The sequence below is a fragment of the Symphalangus syndactylus genome, chromosome 20, assembly GCF_028878055.3.
Source record: "Symphalangus syndactylus isolate Jambi chromosome 20, NHGRI_mSymSyn1-v2.1_pri, whole genome shotgun sequence".
In the NCBI taxonomy this organism is placed as follows: Eukaryota; Metazoa; Chordata; class Mammalia; order Primates; family Hylobatidae; genus Symphalangus; species Symphalangus syndactylus.
In genome coordinates, this window is record NC_072442.2 from 45,852,719 (window position 1) to 45,867,400 (window position 14,682).

At 55.5% G+C, this 14,682-nt stretch overlaps 1 protein-coding gene across 21 annotated transcripts; it reads left to right on the top strand.

Moving 5' to 3' along the window:
- Positions 1–24: 24 nt before the first annotated feature.
- ACBD4 (acyl-CoA binding domain containing 4) lies at positions 25–11,316 on the top strand. 21 transcript variants are annotated; one of them, XM_063629241.1, is made up of 13 exons: positions 25–69; positions 437–580; positions 2,442–2,697; positions 2,940–3,065; positions 3,220–3,344; positions 3,610–3,730; positions 3,802–3,886; positions 4,129–4,249; positions 4,478–4,564; positions 4,870–4,940; positions 5,023–5,098; positions 6,173–6,312; positions 10,584–11,316. In XM_063629241.1, the coding sequence occupies exons 5-13, from the start codon at positions 3,257–3,259 to the stop codon at positions 10,710–10,712; spliced, it is 918 nt and encodes a 305-aa protein (XP_063485311.1). In that variant the 5' UTR covers positions 25–69; positions 437–580; positions 2,442–2,697; positions 2,940–3,065; positions 3,220–3,256; the 3' UTR covers positions 10,713–11,316. The 21 variants fall into 21 exon arrangements, with proteins under 21 accessions (XP_063485311.1, XP_063485310.1, XP_063485315.1 ...); XM_063629240.1 differs by lacking the exon at positions 437–580 and having other exon boundaries at positions 29–69; XM_063629245.1 differs by lacking the exon at positions 25–69 and having other exon boundaries at positions 500–2,697; positions 6,173–6,267.
- The last annotated feature ends 3,366 nt before the right edge of the window (positions 11,317–14,682 follow it).

Here is a 14,682-nt window from a genome sequence, read left to right on the forward strand (position 1 = left end):
CCAGGGCGGGAAGGGGGCGGGGCCAGGCGGTGGCCTGGAACCCCGGAGCCTCAGCGCTCGCCCCTGCTCGTGAGTCCATCTCCCCTTCGTCCGGGCGAGCCTCTGATCTTGGCCGCGACGGTGACTAGAGCCCCCATGCTGCGGGGCTGGGGGTGGGAGCTGGCACTGGGGACGAGGACCGCCCTCTGGCACAGACACCTTCTCCTTCCCGGGGGCCCTGACTCGAGGCTGACGCAGGACCCCCTCCTCCTTCCCTTCCGCGTCCCCGTCGCGCCACAGGCCTCAACAGGGAACCAGAACCGGGACGGGACGCAGGGCCGGGAGCGACGGCAGAGCCCCGGGAGCTGAGCCGCGCAAGGCAGCGCGAACCCGAAGGGATGGGCATGGGGGTGGGGAGGTTGGCAGTGACGTCATAGGATTAACCTTCCTGTGCCAGGCCAGGTGCTGCCCCCTCGGAGAGCCACAGTCTCGGAGCGGACGGACCTGGGGAGCCTGAGGCGGAGCCGAGCCTGGAGTCCCCAGCAACTGGTTCTGGATTCGAGGCTTGGACAGGCCGGCACCCTAGCCCGGCACTCGCGGTGTAGTTGTCTGCGACGTCAACCCGTGGGTGGGCATCCGCGTGCAGGTTCTGGTGGCCGAGTCGGGTGTGCACTTACTATTTATATGCAAGCACCAGAGTGCGTGCGCGAAGTGGGGGACGTCCAGGTGGCAGCGTTTCTGCAGCCGGTGGCCTGGGTCCGGCAGAGAGATGGGCGCACACCGCCACTCTGCGGCGGCCAGCGGCGTGGCATCCTACAGAGAGGCTAGTGCTCAGGGCCTGGATTTGCCACCTACTTGCCCTGCTCTACCCCATCCTCAGATCTCCCGGGACCAGAGATTCTGCACACTGGCCTGGGTCCCTACGCCACTCTGGGGTCCTGAATTTTCTTCCTGATTATCGTCTTCGCCTTTGTGCTTTTGATCCTGCCGTTCCTTCCTCCAGAAACAACCTTCCTTATTCTCCTGGTTTACCCTTTTGTTATTGTTGTTGTTGGATAGGCTAAATCTACATTTCTTTTAATTGTTACGGATACTTAATAGTTGCAGAGAATTATGGAGATGCATGTAATGTTTTGATACAGGTATAAAATGTGTAATGATCAAATCAAGGTAATTGAGGTATCCATCACCTCAAGCATTTATCATTCCTTTGTATTAGGAACATTCCAATTCCACTTTTAGTTATTTGTATTTTTATTTTATTTATTTGTTTGTTAGAGACAAGGTCTCCTACTTGGTTGTCCAGGGTGGAGTGCAGTGGCATGATCATAGCTCACTGCAGCCTCAAAGCAATTCTCTTGCCTTGGCCTCCCAAAGTGTTGGGACTACAGGCCTGAGCCACCACGTCCCGCCCAGTTATTTTGAAATATACAATAAATTGGCCGGATGCGGTGGCTCACGCCTGTAATCCCAGCACTTTGGGAGGCAGAGGTGGGATGATCACTTGAGGCCAGGTATTGAAGATCAGCCTGGGCAACATAATGAGACTTCTGCCTCTACAAAAATTGTTTTTAAAATAATTAATTTTAAAAGATACAATAGGCCAGGCGCGGTGGCTCACGCCTGTAATCCCAGCACTTTGGGAGGCCGAGGCGGGCAGATCACAAGGTCAGGAGATCGAGACCATCCTGGCTAATACGGTGAAACCCCGTCTCTACTAAAAAATACAAAAAATTAGCTGGGCGTGGTGGCGGGCGCCTGTAATCCCAGTTGCTTGGGAGGCTGAGGCAGGAGAATGGCGTGAACCCGGGAGGCAGAGCTTGCAGTGAGCCGAGATCGCACCACTGCCCTCCAGCCTGGGAGAGAGCGAGACTCCGTCTCAAAAATAAATAAATAAATAAATAAATAAATAAAATAAACAAAATAAAAAGATACAATAAATTATTGGTAACTATAATCGTTGTATTGTGCTACCGAATACTGGATCTCATTCATTCTAACTGTATTTTTGTACCCATTTCCCCCCCTCCCCAGTACCCTTCCCAGCCTCTGGTAACCATCATTCTGCGATCTCCATTTTGCTTACTCTTTTTTTTTTTTTTTTTTTGAGATGGAGTCTCACTCTCGCCCAGGCTGGAGTGCAGTGGGGCAATCTCGGCCCACTGCAATCTCCACCTCCCGGGTTCAAGCGATTCTCCTGCCTCAGCCTCCCGTGTAGCTGGGAATACAGGCGCGCGCCACCACGCCCGGCTAGTTTGTGTATTTTTAGTAGAGAGGGGGTTTCACTATGTTGGCCCGGCTGGTCTCAAACTCCTGATCTCAGGTGATCCGCCCGCCTTGGCCTCCCAAAGTTCTGGGATTACAGGCATGAGCCACCGTGCCCGACCGTCTTCCAAAACTGAGCTGTGATGTCCCTCCTCCAGAACACCTGACCACAGGACATGACTTTTTTTAATCCCCAGTGCCTAAGTGTCTGGAGAGCTGAGTGTGTTGCCTCGGATCGGCCAGGCCTGGATATCAGCGAACAGATGCGGATTTCCACCAGGGGGCGCTAGGACGCCACGACCTTTCACTATGTGCACCAGGGGGCGCTGCCGCCCGCCTTGGCCATCCCGGGCTGGGAAGTCCGACCCTTGGATTAAGCCCCGCCTGACTGGGAAAGGCTCTGAGAAACTATTTGCATGATCTTGAAAGGGCCGTGCTGAATGGTTGAAGTAGGTAAGCCGAATGTGAAACAGGCTCTCTCATTGGCCTAAATTTCCCCCCTCGCTCTGCGTCGCCATCCCGGCCCTGCTGGACCCCGGGGTCAGTAGGAAGCCGCGGGGTGGTGGTGAGAGAGGACCCAGGTGTCCTGGCGGTGGGCGCCGCGAGGCACAGGCTGGGCCAAGGTGCAGGCGGCCAGGCTGGAAGACTGTTCGCCCCGCCCTGACTCCTCCTCTCTTGCTTCTCCACCTGTCCAGGAGTTGGAGATGTGCACCTAAAGGACGCTCATTTGGGGACGCACACATCTGGCACTGAGGCCCTCGCCACCTGCCTCTCCACCTACCGAGGCCCTGGCGACCCTGACCCCACCACGCTGCCTTGAGGTAGGAAAAGGAGGCTCCTCAACCACAACTTCTGACCTCCCAGGGTGTCTGGGGCCTCTAAAGAGCTTAGTTTGCCCCTCTGGGAAGTGAATCCTTGGCTTATGGTGCCGGGGGGACCCTGGAGGCCCCCTCACACGAAGGCTGCTTCTTGCAGAGTCGCTCAAAAGTAGGGCCCCAGGGCTCGCAGCAGCATGGGCACCGGGAAAGAAAGCCCAGAGCCCGACTGCCAGAAACAGTTCCAGGCTGCAGTGAGCGTCATCCAGAACCTGCCTAAGAACGGTGAGGCTGCAGGGACTCGCATTTGGACTCACATTCAGGACGCCTGAGGTCTGACTGAAGAAAGAATGGTCCTGATCACTGCAGTTTTTGCAGACAAGCCCCTGCCTGGGCTGTCCTGGGGGTTCCCTCCACTTCCTACCCCAGTCCAGATGCCCTGGGTGGGACCCATCCCCACCTCTGCCCTTTCCAAGCGGGGTTCTCCCGCCCCTCCGCCCCTTGGAGCTGGGAGTGATGCTCTGCCCTGGCTTTCCAACTCTCTGCCCAGGTACTTACCGCCCCTCCTATGAAGAGATGCTGCGATTCTACAGTTACTACAAGCAGGCCACTATGGGGCCCTGCCTGGTCCCCCGGCCCGGGTTCTGGGACCCCATTGGACGATATAAGTGGTGAGCTCCCTGCTGGCTGGGCAAACAAGCCTCAGCTGTCAAGCAGCCCTCTCACAGCCCTCTGCCCCCAGGGACGCCTGGAACAGTCTGGGCAAGATGAGCAGGGAGGAGGCCATGTCTGCCTACATCACTGAAATGAAACTGGTGGCACAGAAGGTAGGGGCTCCAGGTGCTCTGTCCCCAGGCTCCTGGCCAGGTGGCCTCACCCTTCCAGTTCTGACCCCCACCAAGTTTCCTACACATGGACCCCCTCATGGGAATCACCACCTTCATGTTACCCCCAGCCCTGCCTATCTTTGGCCCCTGACTGGGCACAGGGTGGAGGTGTGTGACAGGGCAGGAGCAGGGCGGAAGGGACAGGAGGCCACTCCATCCCCAACAGACCCCCTCCCCTACAGGTGATCGACACAGTGCCCCTGGGTGAGGTGGCAGAGGACATGTTTGGTTACTTCGAGCCCCTGTACCAGGTGATCCCTGACATGCCGAGGCCCCCAGAGACCTTCCTGAGAAGGGTCACAGGTCAGACTCCCCGGCTGGGAGTTCCAAAAGTGCTGAGTGAACTGTCTTAGGTCTAGCCTGAGGTGGGCGGGGGGCAGAGGGCTCCAGGCGACATCCCTGTTAGGACCCCCATGCCCCTGAGAGGTGGATCTCAGGCAGCATCCACGGCTCATCCCGAGTAGGGGCTTGATCACCCTGGGAGGTGCCAGCCTCTCCCCAGCCCCACCTCTGGGTGCTGTGTCTTGGCAGGTTGGAAAGAGCAGGTTGTGAATGGAGTTGTTGGGGCTGTTTCAGAGCCTCCCTGCCTCCCCAAGGAACCGGCACCCCCAAGCCCAGGTTAGTGCTTGAGCAGGAGGGGTGGACCAAACTCAGGCTGGGGGAGGGCTGGAGGGGAGAAGGCTGGATGCCACGCTGTGCCCTCCACAGACACTGAGACTTCCTGTGTTCCCAAAGGTGGGGACTGGGGTCTAGGATTCCTCTTCCAGGGCCTTGCTTCTGGCGCCCATCTGTGCTGCAGGTGTTGATATCTCTAGTGCCTCGTATCTCTAGTGTCTCCTAAACAGGTGCTTCTGCCCAGTGCGCAGCTCTGCTCTCCCTCCACAGCTTCCCTCTGGGCAGTAACTGTACCAACCCCTCCACAGAGTCCCATTCACCCAGGGACCTGGACTCCGAGGTTTTCTGTGATTCCCTGGAGCAGCTGGAGCCTGAGCTGGTGAGACCAGTCCCCATTCCCCACTTTTCCCACCCCACTGTGCTCCCACTCCCACCCTCAGCCCTCTGACTCATCTCAGCAGGTTTGGACAGAGCAGCGGGCAGCATCTGGAGGACAGCGTGACCCCAGGAAGAGCCCCATGCCCCCCGCAGAGAAAGGTGAGCTCCTGCCCAACCCCTCACCCGCTTCTGCTCTTTCCCGTGGTCCTGGCACCCTAGGCCTTCTCTTGGCTGCCTTCCTAGGGCAGAGTTGAAAGTCCATTGCTGAGCGCTGAGCGAGAAGCCTCTGTCCAGGAAGGGGGCTGCCTGGATGGGCAAAGTCTCCGCCCTCCCTCCTCTCCCCGAAGGGCACCCAGGAGTCTGCCTGGATGGGCAAAGTCTCCGCCCTCCCTCCTCTCCCCGAAGGGCACCCAGGAGTCTGCACCCTCTGCAGGTGCTGAGTAAGGCCAGCGGGATGGGGGCCCTAGCCCAGCTCTCCCACCTACAGCTGCACAACCTCAGGAGGTCATCCATACTCTCTGGACTCCCCCGTTTGGAAATCTCAGAAGACAATGAGTTCTGCCCTCTTCCCTTCTAGAACTCCTGTTGTGTGTCAGGTCCTGTATGGACATTTTCAAAAGTATCTCCTTTATTCCTCTGAGCAAGCAGCCCTGTGAGGGAAATGACATCTTCTCCTAATTTTTAGATGACAAAATGATGCCCAGAGAAGTTAATGCCTTTGGCCGGGCACGATGGCTCACGCCTGTAATCCCAGCACTTTGGGAGGCCAAGGCAGGCAGATCACCTGAGGTCAGGAGTTCGAGACCAGCCTGGCCAACATGGTGAAACTCTGTCTCTATTAAAAATACAAATATTAGCCGGGTGTGGTGGGCACCCATAATCCCAGCTATTCAGGAGGCTGAGGCAGGAGAATGGCTTGAATCCAGGAGGCAGAGGTTGCAGTGAGCCGAGATCATTGTGCCACTGCACTCCAGCCTGGGCGACAGAGCAAGACTGTCTCAGAAAAAAAAAAAAAAAAGTTAATGACTTGATCTATGTCATAAGCAGCCATGCTGGGATTAAACCCACAGCAGCCCATTACTCAGCTACATAGATGGACTTTGCAAGAATTACACTTGGTACAGGGATTGGGTCCACTCCTACACTTTCCTGGGCTTGCCCCAGCCTGCCCCCACCCTGCCCGGAGCTGAATTGCCTCCTGAGCCCCCTTCCCTGTGTGTCTGTGCTCCGCAGAGGGGTTGCGGGGCAGCCCGCCAGGGCCCCAGGAGTTGGACGTGTGGCTGCTGGGGACAGTTCGAGCACTACAGGAGAGCATGCAGGAGGTGCAGGTGAGGGTGCACAGCCTGGAGAGCATGCCCCGGCCCCCTGAGCAGGTAGAGTCCCCCACCCCATAGGACAAGATGATGGCAGAATCCGGTCTTTATTCTGGGCTCCTCTTCCAGCCACTTTTGTTTTTGTCCTCACACCTCCACCTGCCCACATCTCTCTCCAGAGAATGGCATGGCTCCTGCTGCAGGCAGGAGGTGGGGGTGAGGGTGGAGGGGGCTGACATGCTTCCACTCTGAAGGCAGAGTGGGTGGGGTCCTTTGCTGTTCTCCCCTCCCTCTGCCTGGAAAGAAGCTAAGCCTCAGGACTAATCCTGTGTGGGAAGGGCCATGATGTGTCTGCTCTGGGCATTGAGGATGCGGGTCCCTATTGCCCCTCAGTCAGGACTTCCATTCCCAGAATTAGGATTTGCCCCAAATGGTTCAGCCCTTGCATCCCTCTCCTCAACTCCTAGCTCTGCTTGCCTCTGACACTTGGGATCCTGGGCTCCTGCAAACTAAATAACAGCTGCCATTGCTGGAGCCCCACTGGGTGCCAAACACTCATGGGCATCTTCCCACTGAATCCACACAACAGCCCTATGAGAGAGTTTCTTTTCACCTCCCTTTTAGAGAGGGAAACTAAGGCTCCAAGGGGCTAATTTGCCTGAGGGCACACAGCCTGAGAGAGCCTCTCTGAGCTGCTGTGAGGATTCAACCACGCATGTTGGTGCTTCCGTGGTGCCCACCACACAGAAAGCCTTCTCCAGTCGGTTCTGTTGCTACTATTGCTGTTAATATTAACATTAAGCGATGGAGTTGGCAGTGGCCCCTAGTCTGTCTCTCTGCAAAGCTGGTGCCCACCATTAACTCTGAGTGGCTCTGCTCTTGAAAAGCCTGAGGTGGTGGGGCAGAGAGGCTGGTTCCCAGATGTGAGGCATCTCCGGGGTGACCCCTAACCCACTCAGCACAGCAGGTGTGAGCCCACAGCGGCAGGGTTCCCTCAGATCCCCAATGGCTAACTTTTCAACACTGCCCCTCCCCCTCAACAGGGCTTGCTTTCCTTTTTTTCTGTTTTCTTTTCTTTTTTCTTTTTTTTTTTTTTTTGCTTTTTGTTTTTTTGTTTTTGAGACGGAGTCTTGCTCTGTCGCTGAGGCTGGAGTACAGTGGCATGATCTCGGCTCACTGCAACCTCTGCCTCCCGGGTTCAAGTGATTCTCTTGCCTCAGCCTCCGGAGTAGCTGGGACTGTAGGCAGCACCACCATGCCCAGACAGTTTTTGTATTTTTAGTAGAGATGGGGTTTCACCATGGTCCCCAGGATGGTATCAATCTCTTGACTTTGTGATCCACCTGCCTCAGCCTCCCAAAGTGCTGGGATTACAGATGTGAGCCACCACGCCTGGCCCCCTTTTCTTTTTTTCCTACCATTTACTACTTCTAAATGTTGAAGATTTTAAAGTAGATTACAGGCCAGCGTGGTGGCTCACACCTGTAATCCCAGCACTTTGGGAGCCTGAGGAGGGAGGATCTCTTGAGCCTGGGAGTTCGAGACCAGCCTAGGCAACATAGCAAGATCCTGTCTCAAAAACAAAAACAAAAACAAAAGATTCTAAACATCATGATGTTCCACCCCGAAAGAGTTGGGTTCATATTCTCAAAATAGGCTGGGCGTGGTGGCTCACGCCTGTAATCCTAGCACTTTGGGAGGCTAAGGCAGGCGGATCACCTGAGGTCAGGAGTTCCAGACCAGCCTGGCCAACATGGCAAAACCCCGTCTCTACTAAAAGTACAAAACTTAGCTGGGCGAGGTGGCAGGCACCTGTAATCCCAGCTACTCAGGAAGCTGAGGCAGGAGAATCACTTGAAACTGGCAGGCAGAGGTTGCAGTGAGCTGAGATGGTGCCATTGCACTCCAGCCTGAGCTACAGAGCAAGACTCCGTCTCAAAAACAAACAGAAACTCATATCTCTCAAAATAAGAACATTCTACCTAGCCTAAACAACATTTTATTACACACAATTATTAATTTCTTAATATCATCAAATATCCAATCTAAATGCCAGTTTCTCCAGTTATCCTGAAACCGCCTTTTCCAGCTGCTCTGGTTTTCCAGTCTAGGACCGCACATTGCATCTGTTCTCCTTTCAATTCTCTTTTAATCTAGCCCAGTCCTTCTCCTTGCCATTGACTTGCTGACCCGTCTGGGCTGGTGTCCTATAGAATGTTCCACCTTTTGGGTCTAATTACATCCTTATGGGTGGTTCCTCAATACACATTTCCTGCGAACTGCAGGTTAGATCTAAACACTAGATTAGAGTCACATTAAACATTTGGCTGGGCATGGTGGCTCACGCCTGTAATCCCAGCACTTTGGAAGGCTGAGGCAGGCAGATCGCTTGAGCCCAAGAGCTTGAGACCAGCCTGGGTAACATAGTGAGACCCTGTCTCCACAAAATATATGTTTAAAAATTAGCTGGGCGTGGACTGAAGCAGGAGGATCGCTTGAGCCCAGGAGATCGAGGCTGCAGTGAACTATGATGGTGTCACTGCACTCCAGCTTGGGCGACAGAGTGAGACCTTGTCTCAAAAAAACACAAAGCACAAAAACACACAACATTTTGGACCAGACTACATCAGAGGTGATGTTTTTTCATGGCAGAGGACACATACTATCTGGATGCCCCATCATTAGTAACTCTAGCATGGACCACTGGCATGGTTGAAGGGGGTCTGATCCCACCATTGTAAAGTCATGTTTTCCTCCTGCAGTTGGAGAATATCTGGTCCCCCATCAACTCCATTTGCTAGTTTTTGACAATTGCTAATCCTTGCCTGAGTCAATAATTTAGTGATTGCCAAAAAAAAGCTGACTTTTAAGTGCTATGATTCCTTTAACATCTATTAACTATCATTTGTGTACTGTTTCCCTCATCATCTTGGGTTTCCCTGAAATACAGTGGAAAGGCAAGATAAATACCTCATTCTTTCTCTTTAGTTATCTATTTTTAAAGTAAGAAATTAATTTAGGCTGGGTACGGTGGCTCATGCCTGTAATCCCAGCACTTTGGGAGGCTGAGGTGGGTGGATCACCTGAGGTCAGGAGTTTGAGACCAGCCTGACCAATATGGTGAAACCCCGTGTCTTCTAAAAATACAAAAATTAGCTGGGCATGGTGGCAGGTGTCTGTAATCCCAGCTACTCAGGAGGATGAGGCGGGAGAATCGCTTGAACCCAGGAGGCGGAGGTTGCAGTGAGCCGAGATCACGCCATTGCACTCTAGCCTGGGAGACAGAGCAAGACTCCTCAAAAAAAAAAAAAAGAAAAGAAAAAGAAAAAGAAAGAAATTAATTTAAAAGCCACCTAAATGGTGACAAAATTCCAGTTTTCTCTTGAGTATCACAGCGGGCTCATGGATTTCACAGATTCAGTATTCCCAGGAGCCACAGTAATTCTTTTTTTTTTTTTTTTTTTGAGATGTAGTCTCATTCTGTTGGTCAGACTGGAGTGTAGTGGCGCGATCTCGGCTCACTGCAACCTCCGCCTCCCCGGGTTCAAGCAATTCTCTGCCTCAGCCTCCCAAGTAGCTGCGATTACAGGTGCCCACCACCATGCTCGGCTAATTTTTTTGTATTTTTAGTAGAGACGGGGTTTCACCATCTTGGCCAGGCTGGTCTTGAACTCCTGACCTCGTGACCGCCTGCCTCGGCCTCCCAAAGTGCTGGATGACAGGTGTGAGCCACCCCACCCGGTCTGCCACAGTCATTCTTTGTGATGCTCAGACAGTCACAACTTTGGCCATTCGAGACCCTTTCATACCGGATCTTATGTTCTTATAACACGACCTGATGAATCTTTAAAAGCGACCTTGCTTTCCTGGTACAAGGCGCCCCACATTCACTGCCACCTTCCCTGCCCCAGGCCTGGAATCAGCCACTTCTCCAAGGAGCCTTGGCTCCTTTTTAGTGGAGAATGATACTTGGAAACTAAAATCTGGGTACCCAGGGTCCTCATTTGACATATGTGGCACATCCTTAACAACACAGGTCTTCAGGTCATACCAACGGTCATTGCTTTGTGGCCCAGAGAAGATGGCATGGAAGCTGCTCCCTCTACCCGCAGCCCCTCCAGCCTCTCTTGACACTGGGATTGCCCTGGGGAGGAAGATGTGGGAGGGAGTTGGCATTCAACCTGTCAGAACCACCTGGGGGCCACTTCCCTTCTAGTGGTGCAGACTTAGGGGCAAGGTCTTTCCAATCTTCCACTGAATTGGAAGCAGGTTCCTAGGGAGGCTGTGCTGAGGCCTAGACTGGCCTCTCACTCCCTGCCTCTTGGCTGCAGAGGCCGCAGTCCAGGCCCAGTGCTCGGCCATGGCCCCTTGGGCTCCCGGGGCGCGCGCTGCTCTTCTTCCTCCTGTGGCCCTTCGTCGTCCAGTGGCTCTTCCGAATGTTTCGGACCCAAAAGAGGTGACTGTCAGTGGAGGGGTCTCTGCAGCCAACTGACACTATCTTGCTGTGCCCTGAGCCTTCCTAGGGTTTAGAAGAACAGCATTCAAAATTTCCCCTCCTGTCAGTGTTTGCCTTCGCACCTCCTCCCCTAAAGCAGCGTGGGGGGCAAATAAGACCCCACCCCTCCCTGCAGCTTCACAGGGACGCTTCCTTCCCTCCCCGCAACCACCCCAGACTCCCCGGGAGGCTGCAGTTGTGGTACACGTCCCCGGTGCTGGGTTGGCCGTGACTCGGGGGCGGGGCTCTCGGGTCTCAGCCCCTGCCCTCCCCACTCTCTGGGTCACCTGACTCTTCCCACCCCTGCTTCTCCCCGAGGAGGTTCAGCTCTTGAGCAAGTTGGGACTTGGGCCGGGGCCTGGAAGAATGATTGGCTGGGAGGCTGCGGGAGGGTGGCCAGGAGGCCCGGACCAGTTGGGAGGAGTGAGCAGGCCCCGGGGGAGGGGGATGAGCGCAGTTTGCTCGCTTTCCTCCCCTGCCGGCCCCCTCGGCCCCCACACACACTCAGGACGTCTTCATTGAAGATTCACTTACAAACGAATGTTTCACTAAATAAAAGAAAACCATAATCTTCTGCTGTCTGGTCCCCTACGGGGGGAGCGGGGAGCGGGGCCCGGAGCGAGCGAGGCACAAGTCCCTTTCCTGCTCCCCACCCAATGCCCCCTTGATGGCCCTGAAGAAGAAGCCAGCGGTTGGTGTTTCTGAATGGGGAATATTTTCCCTCCTCCCCGGGCAAGCGAAGGGAAAACAGGCCTCTGTGTGGAGGGGAGAGGGAGAGGAACCAAGGGTGGCCCGGGCCGGGAGCGGGGCGCCCTTGGGAGGGCGGGGCCAATGCCGAGGGCCGAGGGCGCGGCCCTGCCCGCCGCCCCGTCGGGGACGCGGGGTCCGAGCGAGCTGGGGATGGCGGGGGGGAGCGGAGCACGGCTGGGCGGGGCCGAGGGGCCGGTTTGCCCCCCGCCCAAAGGGGACGGCGGCTGCTCCAGCTCCGCGCCCCGGGCGTAGAGATGAGGTTCCGAGCACCCGGCCCCAGAAATGTCCGCTGCCCCCTCCTCAGCTGCCTGTTCCCGGTGCCCCGCCTTGACCTCCGGGCCTGGGCCTTTCCAGGGAATTTTCTGGAAGGCCAAGGCCCAGCGAGAGACTCGTCCTCGCCCCGCCCTGAGTAGGGAGCAGGGCCCTGCGCGCCTGGAAGCCCCCGTCGGGGTGGGCCGAGCGCCCGCGTGCAATCGCCTTCCCGGGGGTACAGGCCAGAAGCCTTGGCCTCCCTCTGTCAGCACAAGCCCTGTCGTCCATGGGTCGCCTTGGCTCAAGCCTCGGCCTGGCCTGTATTCAATGGCGAAACTGGCCGCTCTGAGCGCCGCCTGGTGCCAGGGCCTCCAAGTCCACTGGCCAGGGTTCCTACCGGAGCCCCCCGCCGCTGCCACCACCTGGCCCCTAGGACCTTCCTACCCCTGGGTAAGGAAGAGGCAGTTCTGAAGGCCCCTGGCTGAGATCCTTAAACTCCTGAGTTCCCTGTCAGCCTGTAGTCTTGACCACCGCCCCAGGCTTGGCCATCATTGGCCCCACTGGAAGCCACAGTCACTCTTTAGTCGTCAGTCCTCTCAAAGCCCGGGAAGGCATCCCTGAGGCTAGACGGTGCGCTCTGCACCTGCACGGCTCAGCCCAGGGTCACAAGCACAGGCTGAATAGCCCCTGTGATAAGACTGGACTGCAGCAAGCAGGACAGACAACAACAGGGCCACCTTGGTGGGGGATGCAGGTCTGGAGCTGAAGCCAGCTCCACCACTTGCACAGTAGCTGTGGAACTTGGGCAAGATTTTTTTTTTTTTTTTTTTGAGACCGAATCTCGCTTTGGTCAGGCTGGAGTGCAGTGGCGCGATCTCGGCTCATTGCAACCTCCGCCTCCCAGGTTCAAGCGATTCTCCTGCCTCAGCCTCCCGGAAGTAGCTGGGACTACAGGCGGGCGCCACCACGCCTGGCTAATTTTTTGTATTTTTAGTAGAGATGGGGTTTCACCATGTTAGCCAGGATGGTCTCGATCTCCTGACTTCGTGATCCGCCCGCCTCGGCCTCCCAAAGTGCTGGTATTACAGGCATGAGCCACCGCGCCTGGCCCCCTTGGGGAAGATTCTTAACTGCTCTGGGCTTGGGTGGCCTTGTTTGTGAAATAGGGTTGATCTCTTCATCATAAGGCAGTCCTGGGGTTTACCAGTGATGGGGCATGTTAAATGCCTGGCAAAGGGTTAGAACCCAGCTAACAGTAAGGTTGCCTGGCCCCTTGACAGAATTCTAGAATTCCACAACCTATTCATCAGTCCATCTCTCCCCCAGTATAACACATGAGACCATACAATGGAGCCCAGCCCAGGACACTGAGGCTGGGCTCAGCAGTGCCTTCCAAATGCCCTGACTGGGGGTACCCCAGAATCCTCTGGAGTCTGAAGATGGGGTAACAATTTGGAGGTCTCTGTGATAACCAAGTTCTCTGCAAAATGCCTTTTTCCTCCAGGAACCCTCTGAGGGGCAGTTCTTGCTCTCAGGAAGCTTCCTGAGGGATGAAGCCACACGGAGCGGGGAACTTTTCAGGTGGACCGGAATTCTTGGAAGCCCAGAGAAAACAAACGAAGGTGTTCATTTTCAGAACATATAGCTGTGCCCAGAGGCCCGCGTGCTTGCGGTTCCCCTTAGAGGCATCTACATTGGCCATGCCCATCACCACTGGCCCCCACCCCCGATATCTCACACTGCCCAGAGCCACCGAGGTCCCAGACTAGCCCTTTCCTGGCATATGATGCTTGGTCATCCTAAAATGCCCCTCTTCGTGCCACTTTGCCTGAAAGCTCTTCATCCTCCAGAGCCAGCCAGGAAGTCACTTGCTCCTGACACTTGTCCATAATTCCCAGCTCCCACGCACTCAGCTCATCAGCTCCCACCGGGATTTCCCTCACTTGCCATTTAGGCTGGCTGTGGTCTGACGGCTTCTCCACAGTCCATGAGCAACTTGAAGGCAAGGATGGCATCCCACCCCTCTTTGTACCCTCCTGTTTGCCAAATGATATAGGGGCTGAATAAGGTTGAAGTTGTTGGGAATGAAAAGAACGAAATCCAGAGTTTTCCCCGATTTTAAGAAAAAACGGGGTTTTGTGTTTGTGACAGAAAGAAAAATGGCATGGGGAGTCACAAAGACCCGCGCTGTAGCCAGAACTGCCCCATGGTTGTCATGTGACCTTGGACAAGTCACTTATTTTCCAGTGTCTTAGAGATGCCTTATCTGTAAAATGGAGACACTCATTCCTATCGTGTCTAACTTGCCAGGCTGTGGTGAGGTCACATGGTTCTGTGCGTAAAAGGTGCACAGTGCAAACGTGCTGGAATGTCAGGGATGCTATTAAGGAAGCAATAAGAAGAAAGGGTCACTGGGTGTGTGGCGAGGGAGAAGTGGAAAGAGCGCCAAGATTTTAGGCCTCAGTGACTGGTATGGAGGTTCTCTGGGTCCTCTCAGTCCCTGTTTATGGAGGGCTGGGGGCTTGGGTCTGGAGAATTTCTCTCTGAGAAACTACGCCCCCGGGGGGATTCGGCCCCCCAGCCCTGCACCAGAATCCCCTGCCGCAAGTTTCGGGGCAAGGCCTCCTCCATGCTTCCCTCCCAGTCTTATCCAGAGCCCACTGATGAGGAAGGGCCTCTGCGGGTGAGACCTGCTTCCCTCTCGGATAGCCAGGGCTGATGATTTCAACTCATTAATCATTCCGAACTCTTCCCAACAAACAGCCTCATGGCTGGCCCGGACCTCCTCTGTCCCGGCTCAGGAAATGATCTCGGTCGGAAGTGAAAAGACCAAATCGGCCCCAGGAGGCCATTTTCTTCGACAGAAGCTGAGGCGTGGGGGCGAGGCCTTCCCCCGCTTCCCCCTCCACCCCCCTCGCCGCCCGCCCTCGGCC

Bases quoted from the DNA above. Each gene is read 5' to 3' on its own strand.
- ACBD4 (XM_063629239.1), top strand. From the start codon at position 3,257: ATGGGCACCGGGAAAGAAAGCCCAGAGCCCGACTGCCAGAAACAGTTC. The intron at 3,887-4,128 runs GTAGGGGCTCCA...CCTCCCCTACAG, and splicing joins TGAAACTGGTGGCACAGAAG to GTGATCGACACAGTGCCCCT. The intron at 4,565-4,831 runs GTTAGTGCTTGA...CTCCCTCCACAG, and splicing joins ACCGGCACCCCCAAGCCCAG to CTTCCCTCTGGGCAGTAACT.